General features: G+C 40.7%; 2 protein-coding genes across 14 annotated transcripts in view; both read right to left on the reverse strand.

Annotated features, from left to right (window-relative positions):
* The window catches only part of MTMR10 (myotubularin related protein 10), a 42,347-nt gene extending 26,199 nt beyond the window's left edge, over positions 1–16,148 (reverse strand). Inside the window, exons 1-2 of one of the 4 annotated variants that reach the window (XM_039557346.1) lie at positions 10,370–10,480; positions 9,039–9,099 (exon numbers count right to left, since the gene is read on the reverse strand). In XM_039557346.1, the coding sequence (XP_039413280.1) occupies positions 9,039–9,099; positions 10,370–10,423 (115 nt within the window). In that variant the 5' untranslated portion in view covers positions 10,424–10,480. Of the gene's footprint in view, positions 1–4,143; positions 4,246–4,523; positions 4,627–9,038; positions 9,100–10,369; positions 10,481–15,224 lie in introns of those variants that run through there. The other 3 variants (XM_019280783.3, XM_019280784.2, XM_039557347.1) reach the window with 3 other exon arrangements.
* Positions 16,149–16,699: 551 nt separating this feature from the next.
* The window catches only part of TRPM1 (transient receptor potential cation channel subfamily M member 1), a 91,478-nt gene continuing 81,449 nt past the window's right edge, over positions 16,700–26,728 (reverse strand). For all 10 annotated transcript variants that reach the window (XM_020583538.2, XM_020583539.2, XM_020583535.2 and 7 more), the window contains 4 exons: positions 26,571–26,715; positions 24,277–24,476; positions 23,021–23,153; positions 16,700–21,161 (listed from right to left, as the gene is read on the reverse strand). In XM_020583538.2, coding sequence (XP_020439127.1) covers positions 19,898–21,161; positions 23,021–23,153; positions 24,277–24,476; positions 26,571–26,715 — 1,742 coding nt within the window. In that variant the 3' untranslated portion in view covers positions 16,700–19,897. The remainder of the gene's footprint in view (positions 21,162–23,020; positions 23,154–24,276; positions 24,477–26,570; positions 26,716–26,728) is intronic.

Here is a 26,728-nt window from a genome sequence, read left to right on the forward strand (position 1 = left end):
TATCTAATCCACCATAATACATAACCCACTACAATCCAAATAAAAACCAGACAGCAGAGCCTGAGAACATGTGGGAGCTGGGAAGGAGGCACAAGGATCAGCCGGAGGGATCACTGGATAGTACAGCTGTCTTCTCCCCCAGCCTGCAGCCACACCACTGTGGGCCAGGCTTTCTGACAATTTAGTTCCTCAAAATTTGAAAACACAATCCCTAATCACTACATCTTAAAATAAAGGATGTTCTACACCATTTTCACTACAATATTTTTGTAACTTTTGGTGCCCTGCCTCACAGGATCAAGTTTAATTTTTTTTGTTTATCTTACAAAGGTAGCAATTTGTAACTTTTCAGGGAAGAAGGCTAATTTGAGTAGCATCAAGGACCACAACCTTATTAATGCATGAGGTGATAGAGACTGAGCAGTTTTCAACAACTCTGACAATACTGACTGAACACAGCAATGCTGCACAATTAAAGGAACCGAGCAGTTCACAAGGCAATATTTATGCTGTATTTTATATACACAGACACATACACAGATCAGTACATATACAGAGAGATGGAGCATGGCACATGTCATATCAGCATACACATCTCATAATGCTAACAGGCAGTATTTTTATCACGTTAAAAACCTGATACTTGCTAGAGGCAATGAATGGCTGAAATCATACTCCATAAATTAATAATGCAAATCCTACAAGCTCAAAAAGTTTGCAGGTATCATACCCACATGTTGCTAAAGGGACTTTCCCAATGCTGTACTAGAAGCACAAGAACAGATTTATCAGTATAAACTTTCTTTAGTGAGCATGGAAGCTCTATGGATGTGTTTCATGCCTAACAGACAAGGACAATAAAGGTCATTAAGTACTTTATGCAGTCCTACAATTTCTACCTAAATCCATAAAAAACTAGCACCTGAATACACTTAGGAAACTGAACTCCTACTTCCCATTTATAATGCTGATAGTGATTATACCCAAGTAAGACAAGAGGAAACCAGCTTATGTGAAAGATAGTTTTAGAAGTTCACAATAGAAAAGCTGAAGTTAATTCAGAAAGATAGTTTTAGAAGTTCACAATAGAAAAGCTGAAGTTAATTCAGAAAGATAGTTTTAGAAGTTCACAATAGAAAAGCTGAAGTTAATTCAAGTAGTAGCCATTTAACCACTAAGAATGCACAATAATGAGTTTGCTTGTAAAATATTTGGCAAATAATTAACTTTCAGAAATTCCCGAGTAAGAATTTCCAATAAAAACTTCATTAATAAGTAACTGAAATCTACAACACTTTTATCCATTTATCTGCTCTCTTGTGGAGAGAATACCAAAATTGTATGAGTGTATTAGTATGCGCCAAGCATTTAGATGTAAATGTCTCTAATCCACTTCTAAATGAATCTTCTGTTCAGTGTGCTCAGACACTTCCGAACTTAAGAAGAAAAAGTACTTGTAAGCTCATGAAATAATTGTCTTTCATCTATTTTCTAATTTTCATGAGCTCTTACAAGGTTGTTCCAAAAGGACAGCTCAATTCTTTGATTATTGGGGAACAAAAAACAATTTGCATTAATTTTTAATAGGAGAACCTGAGGTTTCTACCAAAGAACAACTCTGACCACTGCTTGGAGAGTGGTGTGTTATAAATGCACAATACCAAAAGAGCTTGCTTGGCCAGTCTTATTAGAGAATTGTTGTTAAAATATCATATATGAATATTTTACACTTTCTCTAATGTGCTGAAAAAGAGAAAAGAGCTTAGATAAATTTTTTAAATGCTCAGTAAGGGAAAATGTAGCAAAAAAATAAAGGCTTCCTGGTAAGTCTTCAAAGACCATCTCTGTGTTTCCCATGCACAAGCACAAGACTAAAATCAGTATTGTCCAATAATGGCTAATCTTTATGAACATTGTGGAAAAAAAAGGGAAAAAAAAGAAAAAATTAAAAGAAAAAGAAAAAGAAAAAGAAAAAAGAAAAAAAGAGAAAAAAGGGGGAAAAAAGGCAAAAAAAAAAAAGCAAAAAAAAAAGCCCACAGCTGGGACCTGAGAAGATAATTGCTTTTCTGAACTAGGATGGGATGCTCCATAAAAGTTTTCCCCACATCTCAGAACAGCAGTGAAAGACACAAGAATGTACAGTAGGAAACAAACAACAGGAGTTCAGATGGCAAGAAGGGAACATCCATCAGGAGCAAAGCTCTTATTATCAAACTGATCGAAAACAAAGTATTGCAGAAAACTAAAAACTGCTTACAGAGTTGCTTTAATCCAGGAACTTGTATTACCCCTAAAATAGAAACAGTTCCATATTCAACATTCACTTCCACCTCAAGCCTTATGCTGGCACTGCCACTTGTGACAAACTTTGTTAGTCACATCAGAGAACTGATCCAGTCGAAAATGGATTTTTTCTTCCTTTTTTGTCAGTTTGGATTTCATCTGAATTAGCTCTGATCGGGCTTTGGTTGCACAAAAAAGTGTCAGCACCAAGTAGTTAATAAGAACACACACCTGTGGCGAGAAAAATAGAATAATAAACAGCCCCTCTTGGCATCTGTATGTATGGGGCCAAATTAAAATAAACCCTACCACCAGAACCTCTCCAGTAAGAGTTTTAGCAATGACTTGGTCAGAGTTCTGTAAAGTGAGCAACAGACAAGCCAGTGAGGAGGGAGTGTGTTTGGTGTTTTGCATATTTTTAAGTCTGGCTACATAAACTACAGATTCCCAAACCCTGACTTTGCCTAAACAATATAATCAGTAACAATTTGAGAAGACTGAAGTTTTCAGCTTGTTATTTTATAACTATGTTACCAATACAAGTTGCAGATGCTGAACTTGTAATGTACTATTGCGTCTACGTTAAATGATATAGGTTTGGCTTAATAAATTAATACAGAAACATATGTTTAGAAAGTAGTTTGGAATCTTCAGTTCACTGAAGACTTGCTTCATTGGAAGAAAGTATAATTGCCAAGAGACAAAACCCCCAGTATCTTGGGCAGATGACAATTCAGAATCTACACTATCCCCTTACTGGATTTTAATGGCTTGTAACATTAAACGTAAGTGGGGCAGAGTGGGCAGCAACCAATTACTTTGCAACTTCTCTGCAAAATGCACATGTAAAAACATTAAAATACTTAATTTTAAAACAGGGTCATCCTTCTTCAAGGAATTATTCCCATATTGGCCGATGGCTAATCTGTTGCACATAGGAAATTATTTTTGCAGATGTTTACAAATACTTAAAATATATTACTAGTCAGAAGCTTTGAGAAATGCATTTCATAAGAAAAGGCAGGACAAAATTACTCTATCCAGTAAAATCTACTTCTAAGATTGTATCTGGTACTTAGATTCTGCATGCAGACTGCCTTGGTAGTACTTATGTTGTGCCACAGTACTTAAGTTGTCCTTAAAAAAATCAAACTCAAACACAAAACAAGCAGTTAACTGAACCCAAACCACGCCTGAAAATTTATTTTGAGCCAAAAAAACTGTAACAGAAAAGAGTACTTACTATATACTTACTGTAAATGACTTCTTATTCTAAGTCAAATGTTTGGTTCATTTTTAAACTTCTTGCAGTATGAAAAACTAGTTTGCAGAAACCTGTTCTTTCAGATTTGAAATCTAGAATTTGAAGCTCTCATAACTTATATAAAATTTTTGGTGATCTTTGTGTAGACATCAAAAAAAATTAAAACATCTACTTTAAAAAAGCTTTAGGGAATTGCATTATTTTCCAAATTACCATTCTGATCTTCTAATCTGGCCATTCTTAAATGTTGAAAATAATTTCATGCTCTTGTATGACACTGATTCCTGAAAACAAGCTGCAGCTGCAAAGCTTTTTTTGCTTCTTTTTTCAATATCACCTATTAATTCTAAAAACAAACAAATTAATTTTCCCAGTAACATTTCAGTTTCAAATAAGAAACTTGATGCAGGGAAAAAACCCTAACCCTGCAATATGATGTCTTACTCAGCTGCACAAGGAGGGAGTGAGCCTTGGAGAGCACTCCACAACACTGGAAATGAGAATCAACAGGTCAGAGTGCTTCGGAACAGTGAGGAGCTGCCTTCATGCAAGTTCTGTTCAGGTGCTATCAGCGCTGAGAGTCTGTCGCTACTCACCAGCAACACATGCACATCCTCAACAGATCAGGCAATACCTTCCTGAATATCAACAACTCATTCCAGATATATCCACAGGAAAAGGAACCGACAGTGAAAGCACATCACTTGTACCAAACTAAACAATCTCAGTTTTCCCTTTGAGGCATTAAGACAAAATGATTCCTAACAGCGAAGCAGGGCAGACCCGACAGATGTCGGGGGTTACTCATTAACCTGGTCCCCGGCTCACACAATCCCCGCCCAGCCTCCGGCCCGAGCTGGCACCGAGCACTCACTGCACAGCGCGGCCTCTGCTCTCCAGCTCTGGGACACCACAGACCAAACGAAAATGCCAAGGTAGAGGTGCAGGGGTCCAAAGCAGTGAGAAAAGAACGTACCTGGGGCACTAATGCACAAGGGTGTCTCACTGAACAGTGTATTTCCCTCTCCTATCACATGATGTGTTGCAGCTGCTCTGGAACACATGACTCAATGTACTAAGGAATTGCAGAAAGCAGAAAAAACCAAAAAGCTGGGAGCTAACTTGTGAGAGAATCAGACTCTTCTAAAAGATTAAAACTTTCCATGAGAGTCTTAAAACCCTCCCACAATCAAATTTCTCCAGTCATTTGCCTTTCTAAAGGCACATATATACAAAAAAGCCAACAAAAATAAAAACGCAGGTGGCAAAGCTGATTAGCATTATTAAATAAAAGATGAATATATCCAATAGCAAGGATTTCGAACATATACGTAATTCCAGCTCAGCACAAAACAGGAGCTCAGCACAACCAGAAAATGTTCAGAGTTAATCAAAAAATGATTACAGATACGGGAAGCTTCCTTTGTAGGACCAACTAAGACAATTAAGCTAAAGGGAAGCAAAACAAAGTGGCCATATAACAAATGTCTGAAAATCACAACTTGCATGAAATGGAGGAATATGACTTAATGTTTGCTGTGTCCTACAAGAATTAGGATTTATCCAAAGGAACTGGATGGTGGTAAATTCAGAAAAAACAAATAAAAGGAGTTTGTAATAGCATTTAATTAAAGTTCTGAACTTGTTACCATGTGAAGCTGTGTGTGATAAACGTTTATATGGCTATAGAAAGCAACGGCATAAATTCAAGTAAGACAAATCCAGCCAAGAGGAATTGAACATGGTAGCACTGTCTCTGTGATGTCCTGTGACTCCTCACTTGGGTGTCCACATTAGGTTCCTGCAAGAGGAAGATCCCCATGCCATATTCTGCAGGGAGGGCAGAGGGAGGAGCTGGGAGTGGTGCTTGCCCTGCTCCCCTCTCCCTCGGTGCCTCCGCGGCCACCGGCAGCGAGAGGTGACATTTGCCCCCGCCCAGCCGCACTTGTGACCTGCTGGTCACCCACCGCGGCTGTGAGCACACACCGGTGACGGCTCTGAGTTTCACTTCTGCCATGCGACCATGAAACGGGGCAGACACAACAGCCTGTGCAAAACTGCTTTCAGCAGCACCTCACCACCACTACCCCTTTAACTTGCTTTAACATGAGCAAGCCTGAAAGATAAAAACTACTGTTCTAATTCAGTTTAGTCTATAATTTTATAACCATTTCTAGCCTTTTCATAAAAACTTACAGGTAACAACTACTATCTTAATCTACTAGCAAATTAGCATACTGAGCAACAATTTAACTAATTCAAGCGGACATTGAGATTCGGGAGGAACGATCCTCTCCTCACACTCAATCAGATGCTCCACTGGTTACATAATCTCCTGCAGAATGCCCTGTGTGAGCAACAGGGAGGATCTCTTTGCCTGGTCTTGCCTAAACCACAGTGTGGCACTGGTTCCAATACAGACACCGGACTGGTCCGTGTATTGCACACTGCTTTGCCATTCACATCATGGAGACACACTCTGCATTCACAGTCCACTTATGCTGGACAGGTTTTTTGAATGCTCGAGTTGATGACTTGAAATGGTACAGACATAGTTAGTGAAAACAGGCTACAGTTGATCACCAGAACAAAACACACCTCCAGGTTTAACAGCTTGAGCTCCACACTCCCCTAAGGTACACAGACTAATTTCCTACCAGCCAGGTAAGGCACTTCACCAGACTGACTGGTAGAATACCTGCTATTTCTGTAATTTTCCTCTTTGACATGCTTATAAAACCAGCAATGCAAACAAAGGGGAAAAAAGTGAAACTGTTACAGAGGCCAACTCTTAACTAACTCTGCAGAAACTCTCACTCACAGACCTAACACTAGGAAACAGAGCTGCAGAAAGAAAAAGAAAACATCTTTATAACTCCATCTCAAACCTGTATAATGTGTTTTGGAAGGAAATTACACCAATTCTATAAAATTACTTGCTTTTCCTTACTGCAGTATTAGTGTTGCCACTTACAAGCAAGGTTTTTACTTGTTTTTAAATGATACTTGTTCCTTTTCCCAATAAACCACCCTCCTCGGGGCACTCAGTTCCATAAGAATACAGGCTTTTGTTCCAAATTCTGATGAAATGTGGGCTCTGGGCCCCAGAGAAAACTTTTAAAACAAACTCTACATGTCGGAAGTTGATTCCAATTAATTTTAAATTTTTTTTTAGTAAAAACCACTTCATTTTGTAACCAGATATTTCCTAGCCTGTAACTCCTTGTCCTAACCTCCACTGCACAGAAATACAAGTTAGACAGCAGGATATTTAGCTCCTTTGGAATTAGCAAGCAAGCCACTCCCTCAGAGTCACTATGTTTTAGGAATCAAAAGCTTAATAAAACCATTCACAGGTTTTGAAGATTACTAAAGCCAGTACCTGACTGAGCTAATGTAACTTAATCCCAAAAGAACTTAAAAACTCCACCACTTTAAAAAGCGAAACATTCAGCCACTCAGGTTTATCTCTGTTCCTGAGAGCAAAAGCAACTTCACTCAACTGTTAAGGACAGGATATTAGGAATGCCATACTGACACTGTATTTACAAGGAAGTGCAAGTCAAGTCTTAATATAATTAAATGAGTTGGAATTTGGCCAGAAACTTGGGTTATGACAAATCCAAAAGCCAGTCTATCCAACAGTACAATGTGTACTTGTTTATGCACTTTTCTACAGCACAGTTGATGACAGAAGCAGAAAAATTGTGTTTAGGCTGGTGCTTTAAACAGGAAGAGTTTCATTTAAGTAATTTTAAGTAATTTTTAACACCCCCCTCTCCCTCCACATGAGTCTCATACAGACTCATGAACAGATTTTGGCAGAGCTGCTCTGTGACTATACAGAGCAGTGAATTTTATCATGAAATAATTCAAAATAATACCTTAGAATGATTTGGAGGTGGAAATTTTAAGTCTGTGGTACATCATACTGCGGCTTCTACATAACTTGGGGCAACTTACTACGAATGTCCCAAAAGCCATCAAATGTTGACTTCAAAGAGAGTGCAGATGAGGAAAATAATGCAAAGAGATGCAAAGAATAAATACAAACTAGTTGAGAAAAACAAATGCAGTCAGCACCATTTTAAGAGTACTTGGGAGTCTCACAAAGAGAAAATGAACCACACTGCAAAAAGTGGCAGCAGAGAAGTTACTTTCTGTAACTGCTCATGGCCAGGTCCCATAGCAAAGGCAAGATGTGCTACATTTTGAGCAAAGCATTCTCATACTGCCTTGCATTTGCTGTGGAATGTCTCAGACAAGAACATGCAGTCACTTCCTTGTGAGTCAAAGGCCTTGGATGAATATCAACTGCAACATAATCAGTGAGATGCCAAGTGGCAAGCAGAAGTTTTGCAAGCATAAAAATAAAACTATTTCAAATATCGAGCAATCCCAGCAATGTATTTTAAGGTATTTATGCCTCAAGCAAACTCTGCATTCTTTTGTTTCGTGAAGAGTGTCAGGCAGTTGTTATCTACTCTTTCAGTTGAACCTTTTCCACAGTATTTCAGCCTCTTAAGCTTAAGGTACCTCACTGGACCATATCACACGTCAATTAGCACTGCTTATTTAGCAACAGCTCCATACAAAGCAGTGACAGAAATAATTTTTAAGAGTACCTTGTTTATACCTACATCAGTGTGTGTATAAATTCGTATTTTTTAATATACATTCTGAATGCTAAGAAAAAACTGTAGTATGACATTGTTTTAAACTCAAAATTACCTTTAGAAACTGCAAGCCAGATTTATTACTCTGGTGTACAGTAAAATGAAATGATAATCACTTGCAATGAAAGCAACCTTAAGAACAGTAGATTGTTCCTTCCATAGCTGAAAAAAGGCTTTTAGAAATCCTCATTGATCAAACTGTAATTTACGAGAGATAATTTCTTATTTAAAATATGGAAGCCATTAATACCCTACATTTTTATAAATATGTAATGATGAACAATAATAAAAGCATTGCTTTTTCCCCCCCACACCCCAAAACGGTTATTCTGTAGAGGTCTGAAGACACAAACTCCAAACTTGCCTAACAGCAGCACATTCAATAAGAGTAAATTAATAAAGATGGCATTAGAAGCTTTCCAATACAGAAGTCAATCATACCTACATACTGGAAATTCTGTGACTACTTTCCTTTAAAATAAAGGAAGACTCTAACACAGGCTCTGGTACTGGGTTCTGCACACAGGTAAATATCTGACTATCTGATGAAAGTGTAATTATCAGTAGTCTTCCAAAAGATGTCAAGAATGTTAAATAAAACCAAGACATTATTCTATACATAGTAAAGAATCACACAGGCAAAATTACCTATGTATTTATTTAGTGTTTCAGGTGGGTCAGAATAATTTTTTACAGAGACAAGTATCATTACCTTTTCCTATTCAGAATATTCCCTCAAGAAACAATGCTAAGATTAAAATATATCAAAATCAATACCAACAGAGGTATTTGTAAAATTCCTAATTCATGCCTACCTGGCAAAAGTACTGGTTCCAGTTTTTTAATCCTTGGTTCTGAAGATATATTTTCGTCAGCCTGAAGAAAAAAAAAAAGATAATTTACTGAAGACGCAGAACTTTACAGTCACACAGAAGCCTGATCTGCTTGTACAGAGGAAAAAGTTGTTTTAACTTAAAAAGTTCATCTTAAGGAGCTAGAATCCAATCATAGCAAGAGTTTTTAACAATTTTGAGTGCATTTAGATTTGTATCAAAAGAATAATAAAATATTTAAAATATTCATGTTTAACAAATCGGGTAACCCAAACTATAATAAGTCACAGGATGAACAAAAACTATTGACATTCCATAGTGGCTCAAGATCTACAACAAATTTTACAGATATAGACAGTCAAGTTCAAAAAAACTCTCTACTAACTTCTAACATGCACAACTTTCCAACATAGGAAAGATTTCAAAAAAACCCCAAGGCCCAGAACACACATATATGCCTACTTGCAATTCAGTTTCAAACCTTAACAATAAAAATCTTCTATAAAAAGACTGGAACCTTTGGTGAAATAGCCCACGGTTCCTACAATGACAGCAATATAACCACTTCCCAGGACTAGGAGTATCCAGAACTGTGTTAAATCAACATCTCACTTTTACTAAGAAATTGTAAAAAAACAAAAGTCAGTCAACATGTCAAATAAGTTGCTAGAAGAGATCCTGCCTTCTCTAAAATAAATGAATATCACTTTCTGTCAAGTGCACACCCAGGTGACACAAAAAATCCTGGTGGTTCTCGATATACTTAGTACTATATGCGCTATATATACTTGATAGATACACTTGGTTTTCTTATTTATGCCATCAGTCAAGTTTTAAACGTGAAACGATGGCTACAAGTGAGAGTTTGATTATCTGCACAGCACAGAAGCGTCCGCTGCTTTCTCCTCATCCCGCCCAGCGCTGCGAGCAAAGCGAGCTCAAACACCTGAAGCATAATTCACAACTTTGCAAAATAATCTCGCACGGGCCGATTTTAATGAACACAAGACTTTACTTCGATAGAAGACCTGCTCCCTGACCACAGTGTGGGCTCTGTCCGTGTGCGAGGCGGAGACCCGGAGGCCGAGGGGCTGCACCCCGAACCGGCTGCGCAGCTTTTGTTTCGCAGTGCCACGGAGGGCTCGGGGGCCCGGCAGCCCCCCCACAGGTGCTGTTCGCCACCCCCGGGCGAGCGGGCACAGCCCCAGCGTCTGCGGGCACAGCCCCGAGGCGGCACCTCGGCCGGGGACAGGGACGGCCCGGGGCAGGCAGGGCAGGGAGACAGGTCGGTAATGGCAATAAAAGGCGGTTACCTGAGGCAGAAGGTACGACTTGAAGGTGGGTTTGGGCTGCTTGAGAGAGAACATTGTGGCCGCCGGCGGGCGGGCGGGCCGGGCCGGGCCGGGCCCCGGAGGAGGTGCCGACGCCCGCCGGCTCAGGCCCGGCGCCCGCGGCCGCTCGGGCTGCGCTCCCCGTCACACCGCGGGGGCGGCCCCGGCGCACCCTCCTTCCCCAAGGGAGGAGCCAGCGGCCTGGGCAGGCCCGGGCTGGGGCCGCCACCGCCCCGCATGGAGCCCCCACGACTCCCTCCGCCTCCCCGGGCCGGCCCAGCGGCTCCTTGGGCGGGCGGCGGCCCCGGCGGGCCGGGCCGTGAGGGGCGGGAGCGGCCGCGTACGGCGGCGCGGAGGGAACAAGCGGCCCGGCGGTGATGGGCGGCCCGCGCCACCGCGCAGCCCCGGCACGGCCGCACTGCCGGGGGCGGGTCACCGGCCTGCCGGCCCCGCTCCTGCCCGGCCCGGGCCTTCCCCAGGGAACAGCCAAACGCGGGGCCTGCGGCGGGCGAGGCCGGCTGCCGAAGCACAGGATTGCCACAATTTGGCCTCAGAGTCCCGTGGGAACTGAACCCCCGTTCGGGGGCCTGCAGGAGTTACTGCTACCCAGGGCTGTCTCCTAAGGCAGCGGTAAAATCCAGCTCCAGCAGGGTGGAGAGAGGGTGGTGAGACACTGGCGCAGTCTGCCCAGGGAGGTCGTGGCTGCTCCATTCCTGGCACTGTTCACAGCCAGGTTCCGTAAGGCCTTGCGCAACCTGTTCTAGTTCAAGCTGGGGGGTCGGAACTGGGTGATCAAGGCTGACCCCTTGACATTCTCTGACTCTGTGAATCACTTACTGCAATCGAGTTCTTGCCGTCACCCTTTACACAAGGTGTACATATTACAGCTGTGGAGTGTATGCAACACTCAGGCACATGGTGTGACTCTTGGGGATGGTTCTGTGCAGGGCCAGGAGCTGGACTCGATGATCCTTGTGGGTCCCTTCCAACCCAGCATATTCTGTGTGATTCTGTGATGCCCCAGGCGGCTGCTGCAGTCACCCTCCCACTCTGCAACTCTGCTGACTGTGGCAGCTGGATGTTTATCCAACATTTGTATAATTCCCTTTAAGCTTTCCAAGCACTCATGTGTTGCTCACCTGAGCTTCTCCAGAACATGGAAATTACACAGGCACCTACCTAAACTGCCCAAATCCATCACTTCTATCTCTTCTAAGTAGGAAACTGAGTAACTAACTGCTCATGTTTGCTTAGCGGCCTATGGCATCCATAAAGGTCCATACTGCTGGTAAATATATGACTGCTCTGAACTTGGCAGTGGAAATACCTCCTACACAAAGCAACAGTTTGGATGGAAAGGTGGTTTAATGGAGATCCCTAGATCAGGAGTACATGGTCTGTCAGCTGTGAGATCTAAGGAAGGGGGAGAGCCTGGGTTCTCCTGCTGATGATACAGTCACAAGGGAACTGGGTCAAACCACCAGGTCTCTCCAGATTTTGGAGCCAGGTCTGATGTGTTCAGTAGGGTAAGAAGGGCTGGCCCCTGCCTGCTGGTACACCACAGCCATGGTTCCAGCTATGAGCTAAGCAGAGTTCACGGCAAGGACCATGCTTTAGGGGTGAGAGCTGAAGACCAGGACCTGACAAACAAATGGCTGGTGTTTTGTAGCCTCACCTTATTAAAAAGCATGATTTTGGTCAGCATACTGTCATGAAAATGGAACAGCTCACGTGCAATGTAACATTAGTAAAGGCCTGCTACAGCACAGTGGTGAAGACTCTAGAAAAATGGACACATTTTTAGACACAAAATGACACATGCAGCACTCAACATCAGCTGCAAGGTTGAGATCTTCCCTCATTAATAGAAAGTATATTATATTGCATTATAGACCTGGAATTTTTGTGAAGTCTGAGAGTGTGTGTTCAATGAAAGAACAGACTTTAGGGCACAATCTGGATTCCACAATTTAGAGGAGATGCCCCACTGATTGCAGCAGAAAGGTTTGATTGAACAGTGAGGAGGGAAACAATCCACTGGCACCTGCCTAGGTTGAGGAAAGCTCATGCTGTTCAACAGCCCAGGGGAGAGCACCCTGCTCTTGGACTTGTAGATAGAAAAGGTAAAACCAATCCCAGTGTACTTTTCAAAACAATGGCATCTCCTTGCACAAAAGTCCCATCTTACTGCTGTTGACAGTGCCCTTCACTTTATCCTCTATTTTCACATATATAATTTTTATTTTATGCTGCAAACATCACTGTCTAAGTGGGATTATTCAGCCTGGCATGATCTCATGCCCCAGTCCATTTTAGAGAGTGCACTGTGCTGCAGATGCTGCTGGTGGTGTAGAGCTGAGCGCTGTGAGAGCAAACCACAGCTCCTCTCATCCCCTTTCATAACCTAAATCCCTAGCCCTAATAAGGACTAGCCCTTATCGTTATCCTTCTTTAAAGTTTTTGCTCATATTCAGAACACTGGTGAAAGGGAATTTAACTCAAAAGAGGGGGAAGAGAAAATGAGGGGATGAGGAAGGCAGAAACTGCCCAGATTTGAAATTGCACATAACAAATTTGTCAGTGATAATATAAATTATGATTATTTACACCACATCAGAATTACAAGTGTTTCTGCATCAGCACAGAGACTTTTTAGGAGTAGCTGCAAAAGCAATCTTACTCATGAGAGGATGATCACAGGATAGCAAAAATTTCCATTAAGGACTGCACTGACACTTTGAAATTGCAGTGCTGTTCTGAAAATGAGCAAACAAAATCAAAACTAAGCTCTCACAAGATTTGTGAGGATTGTTACTGGAACTGATTACAAGCTTCCACTGAAAGAGTTCTATGCCAGTAGGAGAAGAAGGCTGATTTGACAGAATTGAGTACTTCGGAGAAGCAAGTTAATTGTCACAACTTGCAGTGAGATGCAGACAGGCAGAGCAGGACAGACAAGCAGAGCAGGGTGGGCAGGCAGGACAGGCAGGGAAATCCTCCGGCTCCTTTTTGGCAATGAACTCAATTGCCCGCCCATCTCTGGCCATCCCAGCTCTGCCTCACTTGCTCACTTTCTTCAAACAGTTCTGCCAAGCCAAAGATTCTTGAGAATGCCTTTGTTCTATGAGAGCAGCCTTCAAAGAATGGTGGGAAGACAGCTATGCAACAAAGCCAGCTGAACTGAAAAGACTGCAGATGTCTCATGTTATTCTCATTCTTTAAAAAAATTTTTTACTCGGCAGTTATTTTCCTTGCCTCTACCTTGTTATTCAGTGGTATCTCCTGTGTGCTAGTCTGACCAGGACCCTCTCACTCAGCCACTCTCACTCTGAGAAGCAACCTGGCCTGCTTCCCAGTGGTATCACTCCCCACACTGTGTGCTTGTCTCCCAGGGCTCTTTTTACATAAAGTGCCACTTTTTGTGACAGTGCAAATAATTATCTGTCAGCTATGGCTGGGGTGCATAACCTGCTGTATTCAGTGCACACTCAGGTTAGGCACCTTCCTAAAATTTCTGGTACAACCTCACAAGGCAGCTCTGTGGTTGGGGAAGTGCTTTGGCTTGTGCAATGCATGAGGGCTGGGGTTAAATCAGAACAGATTTTTCACAATGGTCCCTTTTGATCTCTCAGCAGATTAGAGAATGGCTTTCATTAGAGATGTTTAAGAACAGGTTAGACCACCATCTGCCACTGATGGTATTGACATAGCTGAACTTGCCTAGTGCAGATGATCTCTTCCAGGCCTGTATTTCTATGGCAACTTACATGTTTTCATAGCTCTCTGAAGACTGGTTCAATTATTGGTTTGAACTCCAAGACAAAAAGACACAAACGTTGTCTGATTTCACAGTTGAGCTATGTGCCCAGAGCTACAGCAAGTGTGCAGCAAGTCTGCAAAGTCAGGGATTCACTGATGAAAGTCAGTTCTATTTTTCACTGGAAGCATTACAGTTTATTACTTTACCTGGACACCTCTTTCTCTACTTGTGCACTCAATAGTTTGTGCACCCAAATTGCCTCAGCCTGCACTCAGAAGTGTGGGAATCTGGCTGGGGACTTGTGAGGAAGCCAGCCCTACAGGTTTGTATTACCTCTTACAGAATAAAAGCATAATGCCTTAAATTTATTAAGCAGTTGCTAAAAAAAAGTCATTCCTGAATGTCCTTGATGAAGATCTAGAAGAACATTTAAAATGTCATTATTTATACAGAACAGCAACTTTGACAGTCTTGGCCAAAAATATACAAGAGACATAAAAACTATGCAGAAGTTTTAGTTTCTTGAGGTATCTCAGGAAAAAAGCCTCCTTTGCAGGGCCTATCTGTGAAGTGGAGGCTGTCTTCTTTGTGTGGAGGCTTAATGATATGGAACTTTGCTGTGTCATGTAAGAGTACTTTCCTTGTTAATCATTGTGTAGGTACTACTTGCCTAGTTACTTGGTGCTATTCATAATACAGTGTTCCACCTTGACTTATACTATTTCACACAGGTATTATGATAGTGACTATTGAATCACTAGAGCTTCTAAACTAGAATTTAATCTTTTTCCATGGCCCTTTTTGAAGGCTGTTGGTTTGCTCAGGTTACTGCTCGCTGAGCATAGCAGTCCAGTTAGGGCAAACAAAGGGAGATGCCTGCATCTAGAATCATGCATGATGAAGCACTGTGGTTTTACAGGGGGTTTCATGTTGCAGAGACAAAAAAGGAGCAGGCACATGAAATTATGCATCCTCTTTCTCATTACGGCAACACCAAGCACTAGGTGAATATTGGCACTTAAATATTTCAGCTGAATATCTGCAAAGAATAACTTAAAGCCTGTTATGAAAACATACCTTACATCCATTGTAAAGGTAGAGGGCATCAACCATAAAGCACCACTTTGCCATATCAAACTTTGTTTCTGCAGATAAGGCTAGAAGTTGAAAAAAGCAAAATAAAATTGCAGTTTTAAGAAAATCTGTAGTCTTTGTCTCACTTCTCCCAAGGCCTGTGGTTTGTCAGCCTACAATGCAAACAACTGCTGGGTACTGTTGTACGACTACCCCAAACTCCTGTGCCTTGCTACCACTTGAAATGGCCTTTAAATGGCCACATCAACCAGGTCCTTACATTGCTTATGCCTTCCTGTGTAATGCTAGATCACAATGGGGGATCAAAGTCCACAATTAGGCTGAATCTTCAGTTTAGGTGACCGCTGCATGTGGTAGAATATTTATCTGCAATGGTTTCAGTGAGAAGAAAACACCCCTAGAGCTAATGTAGCCTCATAACCCAGCAAACAGAAGCTAATTGTCACTGCTAGTAACAGGCCACAGGCTTTATGCTGACTTGGTAAGGCCTCAGGACTGAGGCTTGTCACGGCTGCTTTGTCAGAACTTGCCTTAACCTGCCTTGAGCTGGCCCTCGTTTATTTAGCTGTGAAAGCAATTTTTCCAATGACGAGGAAATTCAGGCTTATTTTTAGGATTTAAAGACCAGTGATGAAAAACAAGATGTACCTTTGTAGCACACATAAAAATGCCCCTAAAGTAGCAAAAATAAGGATGAAGAAACAACATGAACATCATGCTCACCCTACAAAGGAGCTGGGATGCTGACAGCTGGCAGTATTTCCTCACTATCCTCACTGTAGCCACTGACCATTAGATGGATGATCAGAGCAGGTGTGAATAAATGTCAAAATAAGGGGTAGATAGCAGCAAGTGTGCATCGAATAACTTGACCTTATTCTGTTCTTCCATTAGTAGCACAGTAGTATTCTTTTCTGTTCTCTCTTCTTGTCTCTTCTCTCTTAAAATTATATAAATCTAAACTAATTCATATATTAGACTGTTAAAATTCGTTACACTAACAATAAATTCCTGACCTTACATCCAAGGTGTGCCTCCTTTCAGCTCCCAACAGCTTTTGAGTGCAACACTAAATTCAGGTAAAGTGACCTGCTGGACAGGACAGTGCTGCAGAAGCATCTGTTGGAACCCAGCACTGTGTCCCAATGGCTGCTGTCATTTGGAGAACTCACCTGCTCCACATGAAGGGCTCAGCAGCACAATGGCTTTGTGTCAGCCCAGAACACCTGTAACAAGGCACAATACTGTTCATCTTGCAGAGCTAATGAAATGATCTGTTAACATCCTTGGTCATGCACCTTCCTCATGTTCCTGTTTCCTGATTAGGCCTTGCAGATGTGTTCTTTTTATTTTTATTTAGAAATTTATTTTTATTTATTTTTATTTTGCCAAAGATGATAGTCAAGCACAGAACCTTGGAAAGCATCCAAATAAGCAGCATGGAAAAACCATAGTTGGAAGGTTTTCAATGGCTACTTTAATGGATTAGTAAATAATATGGAAAATGGACTTTCTTGGCTCTCAGGTATTGAAATCCAGCTTCTAAAATGGACAGAGTGACTCTGCAACACGAGAGGCTTGTGAGTGCAAAGTTAAGCTAGTCCCTGAATGATGCAATGTAAAAAGGGGTAATTCATGGAATCAGGTGGTAGGGTTATGAACCTGCCTTTGTCAATATGACAATTAGTCACCATGTTGAAAACATTTGCCTTGAGGGAAAGGGAAATGTCTGTATTACAAGATACTGTAAGATGAACAAATTTAAATTACCTCAGTGTAATATCTCTGCACAGACATAGCCTTAGAGTATACACCCTTTCAGCTTGACCTGCTGCAGTATAGGTCAAGCACATAATAAATCATGGCAATGGAATTCATGGTGACACTGCTGTGAAGTCACCCCATGCTTAGCAGTAAAGGGGGACACATCTTCCTGAAAAGCAGCATTAAACATGCCCCTTCAGAAATGCAAATTCTCTGCCTGCATCTTTTCAGCCAGTATTCAAGAAAGCATGGAGGCAGACATGCAAATGGGTTGGTCATTATTCTGCTTAGTGAGCTCCAAATCTATTATTGATCTTCTATGCACATAGAAAGCCATATTTAAATCTTATTAAAATGGCCGTTTGTCTAAAATGACTCTGCCAAAGCCAGAGTGTGCTTACTTCACATTTAATGGCAGAGAGGTTGTCATTCAGTTCATGCTGTGTGAGAGCCAGAAAATATTCAAACCTCTTAAAATCATCCCTGTATAGAAAATTTTACGGAAAATTACTGGCAAATGTTAAGAAAGAAACTTTGCTTTAGAAAATGTTCAGTCCATGCACTGCATAAGAAGAAACAGATTAGTGAAGTGTTTTGACATTATAGAGAAAAAATTGTTATACTGAATTAATCTGCCATATTTTTCATGTGTTTCTTTATAAATATTTTTACACAAAGGAAGTATATAAATACAAAGGAAAAATGTTTTCGTTTGAAATCTACATGCTATCACATAAATTTTCAATGTAAATACTAAAAAATTTAGGTGGTCAAAAGCATGATTAACACATATTTTATAAAGACAATGTAACAAGAGGTATGCAACACACTGTATTCCATTCCACAATGCATACTGCTTGTTTAGCACAGTGCTGAAAAGCTGCATCCCTCTGTGTTTGTTAATGACTCCATTTCTGGTGAATGTGCAGGCAAACAATAAAAAGGCATTGGCAAACTGGAGGCTATTTTAACCACATTGACACAATGGCTATGTAGTTGCACAGAATGGTAACACAGAAGTAAAGGTGGAAGTGAAACAATTTCAAATGTCATTCTGTTTTTACAAAATGTCAAGTTCCCTAAAGCTGAAGAAAACAAGCAAAATGTCAACACTGCTCCAACAGCAGGGAAACCAGTAAACCTGCTAGTAGAACCAAGATAGCAAAATTCCAAAGGAAATGATGACTGAACTTTGTGGAATGTCTATGCACTTTCCACAATCATTCAGTTTGGTAACAGTACTTCAGGGTATAAGTATGGATGGAGTATGAAAATATAATGCAAACAATAAAAATCAGATACCATTAATGCATTTGTATGGTCTTCCATCAATCTCTGCATTTCAAAATGCTGTAAGCATCATTGTCAAGGAGGACATTGACACCTGCACTGTGGGGCTGACAGTGAGTGAAAAAAGAAATGTCTTTACAAACTAGTGCATGAATGAGTCCTGACAGGTAATGAGTTAAGCATAAAGCTTTGACCAATATTCTGTGAACAAGTAACATGCCTTTAACTCATTTTCAAAATGATCTGCTCCATGGTAAGCATCCCCTGCAAAGACAGGTGCTGAATATTTGGGAAATCAAAGTTCCTAAAACTTAACAGGGAGGAACGAGGCAAGTAACACCCTGCTATTATGAAGAAAATCATCAAAACCTAGGCCTTCAAATGCCACTGCTGAGACATGTGCTCTGGGTAAATCTAACTACTGATGTTGATTTCCAGCATTAGTCCTCAAAACACTTTTGCTGTAGAGACTTTGTTTCCCCTCTGACATTTGTTTTTGAAATTTACTCAAGAAAACATACAGAATTTCTATTCTCAGCTGGAAAATTTATATTTTGTTTAGACGGACTTGTAGAAACTGTTCCTTATTCCTCATGAGTTATAATGAAACTGCAAAACAAAAGATGAATTTGTCACAGTAGATTTGCTTCAAGCAAAGATTGGTTATATTTTTATTTCACCTGATCAGAACACCTTTCCTGTTTTGTTTTCCCTTGCAGGCATTTAAGAAAAGCCACAATCTTATTCAAAGTCTACATGGACTTCTATTGTAATCCTTATTTATACAAAACACTAATGCAGATTTCAATTATTAAAATCTCCATGTACTTGATATTCTTAGAATCGTCCTAAACATTTTGAAACAATGATCACTGTTTTTCAACAGTTTAAGGCTGTCAGCATGCTTTGGGTTGGGGACAGATGTGATTCTGAAAGCAAGATTATGCCACTGAAGTTCAAGGACAGGTTAAGAATATGTCTACACATGGCTTTCCAGGTCAGATTTCTCCAAACACAACTGTATTTTGCCACTCTGACCTCTTTTAGTGGATGAAAACTGCTATGTTGTGCCATTCTGAAAGAGAAGCTAAGCAGTATGCATGAAATCAGAAGTGAAAGAGGGGACGGCATAATTTTTCCCTGCCTCCAACAATTTTGTTTTGATCTGAAAAACACCATGGCCACAAAGAAACCAGCCGCCTAAGTAAGGATAAAACTAAGGCTGGTTAAAAATTTGTTCAGTTTGAGAAGTCTTCTGATAAAATTATTACATTATAACATTGTTCTTCCTCTAAGAGCTTTTATAAAGAGCTTGTCAGTAAATGAGCTTATGAGGGAGGCTGAAATGGAACAAATGAAGATCTATATAGTCAGCAACTGTGGACTGTACCTACTTTTTATCTGCCCCTGAGAGAACATCTCCCTTTCACCCAACCCAGCAAGCATTTATTTAAGATCAGAACATGTATCTATTAAGTTTAAAATAAGAGAAACACATATATCCAAAATTCTTCTTTAGAAATTAATTTTAAAAACCCTAATTTGTTCAATTAGTCATGCTGCTTTCTCGACTGTTGGTAAAACAGGGGCCATAAGCCACTTTAACATTCAGTTTCTGTAGATGCATTTTCTTGCCTAGTTTTCTGTTCTTCTGTTGCGCTGCCAAATGCTACCACCAAATTAGTTACACTGCTGGCATGTCCTGGTCTATTTAATTTGTCCTTCACAGACTTGGCTTTCCGGGAATGGCTGTGCAAACTCTTGGAGCGTACTGATGGGAACCCAGAAGTCCTTTCTGCCTTTACTGACAGCAAATTCTCCTTCTCGGCTTTGACAGTGGCAGGCATAGAGGTGTAAGAGGCACTCATACCTGCTTCACCAACGTTACTATCGTCATCTGTGTCTGTCTGCTTCTCCTCAGCTTGCCTTTCTGCTTCAGAGATCAAGCCGGGGTATTCTGGAGGACGCTCTTGAGAAAGCTGCTGCTCAACTTCGTATTTCCACTCCGTGGCCCACTGTTCAACTGCAGAAGGGCACACCTGATCCATAATGGTACTATACTCCGAGGTCCAGTTGTTAACTCCTCCAACCAGCTTTCTACCTTGTGCAAATATAAAGCTCCTTGACTTCATCATAGTGGTTTGACAAGCACTGAAAGTTTCAGGAGGAAAATAGCGCATTGCTTTGGATTTGTCCAAGGGATAAGAGATGGTTGCTTCTAACTTGGTACGTTCTACTTTTAACTGAGTGTTCTGAAAATCTGACCCTGCTACTGACTGACTGTTTGTTACAGCATTCATCTGGTTTACACTTTGAGGAATCATTCCATCACTACTGAAAACCCCCTTCTTTTCACTCCCCAAACCACCTGAACCAGAATGGGTTCTGGAAACATTCTGTGCAATTTCTGATGTAGATTTACTGTGATCTGCTGTGGTGACTGCATTAGCACTCGAGGTATGCAGTCCAGCTTGGTGTTCTGGAACCAGCATCCTTGGGTCTGTTCCATCTTCTTTGGTACCAATAGAATGGGCTTTTTTACGCATGGCTGGCGACATAGGTGTGGTGCTGTCATCATAGGTCAGCTCATCACCACTGATGTGATATTTGGACATGCTGTAACCATCAGAGCTGTTCACACTGCTCTGTCTCAGGAGATAAGCAGCATCACACTCTGACGACGCCCACGAGCGTGTGTACGTCAGCTCTGATTTGTCGATGCCTGCCAGCTTCTCCAGAGCGTTCACCATCCGACCAGAGAGCTCTTCCAGCTGAGAGAGCCGAAGGTCGACTGTCTGGAGAGAAGCTTTCATAAAATGTTCTCTTTCATTCACTTCTTCCAGCCTCATTGACATATTTTCAACTCTGTGGGGTATAAAAGAGGAAGCAGAGACCAGAACCTGTAGAATGGTGTAGTAACCCATTACAGGCACCCAGCTCCCGATTTCTTCCTAAGGCAGAGTTTCGTGGTGTGTATCACGCCTTGTTCTTTTTTCTTATGTGTAGCATCAAAAGCACAAGCATTTTCTTGTTATCTATGCTTTCCATACACCATATTAGAGTGGTATTTGAACTCTGCCCTTATATTCATGGCAGGAGAGTCCCTAGGGACAGACTACTATTAACATTTCTCTGTGTGCCACCCACTGTGTGCTCAGTTTTTCTCTTTCACTGTGAAACATCAAATTAATTACATGAAAAGTACTTTCTAGTGACATGTTCACAGGGTGACTTAAAATAGCATCAAAGCATGTTGTAAAACAGGTTTTGCAGATGTATGAGAGAGAAACATATACTGGTGTTGATGGGATTGCTTTAGCTCTTGAACTGCCTTTCTATTATGTATCAGCTGAAAGGAGTAGAACTATTGTCTAGTTCAATTAAAATAATACTTTTTCCGTTTTCTTCTTATCATTTATATCATAATGGATGTGATGGCACTAGAAAAATGCATATAAAAGTAATTAATTGGAATGTGGCTTAGAGATCATGTACTAGTAACTCTACTGGGGAAATTAAATTAACGTTTTTTTGCTCTCACACACAAAAGATGACGAAGCATCTCGAGCAAAAAGCCATGAGAAATAAGCAAATCTGCTTTGTGGCCATAGACCATAGTGAATCAGTGAGGCTTATCAGCCCTGCTTTATTCTCTGCCACAATACCTAGGATTTTGACAAATTGCCATGCATAACCAGTGTGATAGAAACTACTCGAATACATGTAGCAGGTTTAATTTACTTCTCTATTCTCAAATTTCAAATATAATAATGCAAGATGTTCAGGGCCTCTCTCAAGAAAAAAAGGTTTATCTATTCAAGAATTATATGGCTCACAGAGCTAATTCATAACAAATGTTAAAATGAAGATACATACAGATATATAGATAAATATGTACATGGAGTACTTAATCAACAAAATACTATGAGGTAGCTTTAGGTGAAAGAGTGTTTAAAATGTGTTTAATTTTTATTCCAGGGAGAATTTTTCTTCATTTCAAGGAAGTGACAGAAGACCCCATCTCTTGACTGACTTACTACTCTTGACAGACAGGCAGAGCCTTTGAGAACAGTCCTGCCAAGTGACCTGGTAAAAAAGGCTGCTGCCATTAGCACTGTGTGCATACACAGCAATATGCAAACATTACCTAGTCCTCAGAATAGCATAATGATTTATATGTGAATATCCCCCATTTTTTAAATGGAGAAGTTCATACTGAAAAGCTAAATGCCTTGTTCAAAGCCTGCAAGAGTATCTCTGGCAGAGATTAAAATTCAGCAGTTGTGAGTGCCAGATCCTAATGTACACCACAGGTCCAAGGGAAGAACCCTCAGTGCTTTTGTCATTAAGCTTCATCAAGTTTCTCATGGTTGGATGAACTGTTGGAAACTCAACAAGCAGCAATTTGCTCAAATGGATAAAAAGTGCAACTGTGACCCTCAGATGAATGAGTGGTATAAAATTAATCATGAGCAAAAATGTTCTTATAACAAAGCTACCCAAACCAGCAGATTTAGTGACATAACAGAAGTAACAAAATGTTTGCTCTTGTGAGAGATGCACCTGCTCAGATAGTTATTTGGGATTCAGATCAGCTTCTGAGTTGGTGGTGGTTTTCTTCAAGATCAAAATCTTTTGTATTTTAACTCAACCGTGGTTATAAAGAAGATATTAAAAAGACTGTTCCCAAAAAATGGTGTGGATTTTTTTGTTACAATAGGTACCTTTCAGAGGTAACTCTGATGCGTTCATCATTAGATGACTGCTGCTCATCCTCTTTCTCCTGGAAGTATTCTTCTACACACTGCTCTTCAAACTCATACAGTTTTTTTAGCTCTTCATCATTCAGAAATAACTCTACGCAAAAGAGAAGAACAAAAGAGGAGTTTCCTTTTTCTGAACTTCTGGCAGTCAATTTAAATCCAATTTAGCAGTTTATTTTGGACATGGACATATTGCAGATTCTACTCCTGCACTAACTGAACAGATGATTTTTTTAAACAGGCAATGAGCATTTAGCTAAGGATGGGCAGAGCTGTGAAGGCAATGGAATGCATTATGACCATCCTCTGCTTCCACGGCCATCCACGTGGGGCTCTATGTTCTGAATGACTTTGGTACTATTTAACAGCTCTGCATTAAACTGACCAGATTTTACAAGATAAAGACCTGGGCAATCTCTGCCAGTTTGACTGTTCCTTCATTCAACTGTTGTTCTTAAAAGGATGCCAGTTATAGGCACCAGATAAACTCAACAGATTGTTCACAGATATTCTTTGGATAAGATGTTAAGAAATTTATAATCACATAAGAAAAATCCAAGGGGAATATAAGCTTTCGGGAACAATTCATCCTTTATCTGGATTTGTCTCTTTGCATTTGGAAGGAGCATTACATTTCCTTTTTTCCTTTTCCTTTTTCCTATCGTGCAAATATGTTTGCAATGTAGAAATGGAGGAATAATTGTGAGCATCTGATTATTTCCATGAGGCATATAATGAAACTAATAACTAACAGTTTCAGAGTATATTAGGAGAAGAATCCTCACAGTTTCCCTGTGAAATGACAGATAAATCTCTAAATGATAGGGAGGGTACTCTTAGTCACAGATTGCTCACAATCACAGAGCTGACACTATAGCTGACATTTGGAACTGTGATCCCTTCTTCTAAAACTCCTATTTGCCCATCCCAACACATGGACTTCACTAGAACTTGGTAGAGCCCTGGATTGAGTAGACACCATCTCACTGTTTCAAGAAAGCATGTTACAGGAGGTTTTCATTAGCATCAGAGAGGTGTGGGTTCTCAGGCACCCACAGAGCCCAAGAGCTGTTAACTTTATACAAATATTGGCCCATACTGTCTTCTGCAAATACACTTGATGCTCAAGGTGAATAAAACTGTTCAGTGTTGTAGAAGCTGCTGCTTTCTGCTAATATGGTGCAAAGGGCTCAATTTAGAGAAGATTTCTTGCATACTCAGTCCCCTGTCACGCTCATCCTGGTCTCCATCACCCTTCTTGCAGCGGCAGCAGATCCGCCTGATGATTATGTAGATGTGGCTGAAGATAATCATTGGTGGTGGCAGGACAGGTCTGTCATGGAATGTCATGATCAGCTGGTATCGCTGGAACTTCCAGACTTGGTTGGATATTGATTTTACCTCAAAGAAGGTATTGCTGAAAGGAAACATAGGTACAGTTTCTATGTGGTCCCTAATCTTACTTATCATTGAGCAAGTACTATGCTGAAAAAAGCAGGTGCTAAATAACCTCATGGAGCCACATGAATTGCTTGGTTCAGCTCTTTGTTGGTGCTAGTGAACTAAGGATTAAATTGATCTCATGATTTCACTACTCCTTTTGAAGGTAGCAAACAGAAGGTGCTCTGCATCCCTCAGGCACCACTCAGAACAGTCCTCCTCTCAGACAGCTCCTACTGTACAAATCCCTTAGGTGCTAGTGAAAAGAAATTCACACGATTTATGCATCACATAATTAGTATTTAGGGGCTTGGTTATAAACCATTTCTTTTAACACATGCCAGTATTTGATGCTACACAACGTATCAAATCCATGGAAAGTATTTTGTATGCTAAACTCAGAAGCTTCACATAGTTTGCCTTTAATATGCTAATCAGCTTGACCTACATAGAAGACTTTTCAAGTTTTCACAAAGTGTCCTAAATTCAAACTTTACTCCCTCAAACTTCTGATTTGAAAATATGGTGCATATTCTTGTAAAGAAATTTATTCTTAGAAGCTTCATCATTTTACAGCAAAGTAAGGTGTGTTTTAAAGATGTTTAATTTTGAAATCCAGTTGATATGAAATGATAGAATTCAATCCAGAGATAACAATAGTCACAGTTATGAAATACCAACTAAGAGAAAGCAGACTTGATATTCTGTCTTAGAAAAGGCTTTTCAAGTTATTTTTAAAGTGTCTTCAGACAGCTCACTCCACTTCTACGATGGTGATGATACTGCAACTTCCTTTTTATATTTTCTGTCCACTTATTTCCTAACTTTATGTGCTTTAGAATATCTACATTCATAAAACCAGTTAAAACATGTCTTTGACTCCTGTGTACACATAGATTTTGCTTTCTTTAGGTTAAGTATATATGAGACTATTTACCAATAATAAATAACAATCTGCCTACATTCCATGTCTCCTTTATAGCAGGAATTGCCCAGCTAGATCTCAACCCCTTGCAAGCAGGCTGGGATGGCAGGAGTTAACAGCATGACCTACTTCCCAAACTGCTGATTCCTTGGTCCTTCAGCCAATAATAGCTACCATTATAAGATTCTTCCCCTTCTCCCCAGCTATGTGACTGGCATTTGAGTACTTTAAATTCATGACCTTTTAAGCTACATACATCAAATGAAAGACAGGCTTTGTGAGCTGCAGATTTCTGGGCACACAAAGTACTATTTTTGCATTTGTGACACAAGCTACCTACGCCAACAAGCCCTCCAACACTCCAAGTTTGAAGGCAACAAAAATGGATCACCTTCTTTTCTCAGGTGTTCTGTTCAGAAAGTATTGCCAGCAAGTAGATACTCTTTTTTTTTGAATCCCTACATCATGAGAAGAAAAGCATGCAACTTAAGTGCAGGTAGGAAGAACAAGCAGCAGAAGTTTATTTAGTTTTGCTCCAGATAAATCCGGATACAGCTATGTGCATACTGCATGTTGCTTGGATTGGCCACAGACCTTGGCAACACATAGCCATCCTTCTTTTTGGTTCAAGGCAATACAGACTATTCTTTTGGGTTGTGAAAGAACCCTCCAAGGCCCTAATTTCTTTTTTTAAATGGAAAACAAAACAAGAAGAAAAAAAAAGAAAAAGAAGCCAGATGATGTAGTGGAAATGCCTCCTGCTTTTGATGTTCAGAGTTTTTTTCTGCTGTTCTCCTGCAGCGTTGTGACTGCCAGTGGCTACACAGGTTTCTGTCAGGGGTGTGCCAGGTTTCATGGATCCTGTTTGTCATCTTTCCAGAGCAACCTTGAGGCCTGTCACTCTCCATTAAAAGGTAATTGGAAGTAGCCAGGTTCTCCCACATACACTGCTGCAGTTGCTGGCAAATTCAAAGCCACCTTTCCTCACTCTTCTCCAGGGTACACCCTGTTGCCAGTATTTGCCAGTCACATTCACAGAATAATGAGATTCTGAGAGTGAATGCAAACCCTTACAAAATCAGTTGATGGGCTCCCACAGAAACTTTATCTCAACAATAAGACAAAGATACATGATCATTTACATACTTGAAGACAGCAATTAGCAGGTTTACCAACAGGATATTTGCCACCAAAAGGTAACAGGCCATAATAGCAGGAGTGAGCCAGGCCCCTGGGATGCACGGAGGGAGGCGTTTACCATCATCATCGTAAAGATTGTCCCCACAAGGAGCTGAAGGAAAAAC

Source organism: Corvus cornix, chromosome 10, assembly GCF_000738735.6.
Source record: "Corvus cornix cornix isolate S_Up_H32 chromosome 10, ASM73873v5, whole genome shotgun sequence".
NCBI classification, from domain to species: Eukaryota; Metazoa; Chordata; class Aves; order Passeriformes; family Corvidae; genus Corvus; species Corvus cornix.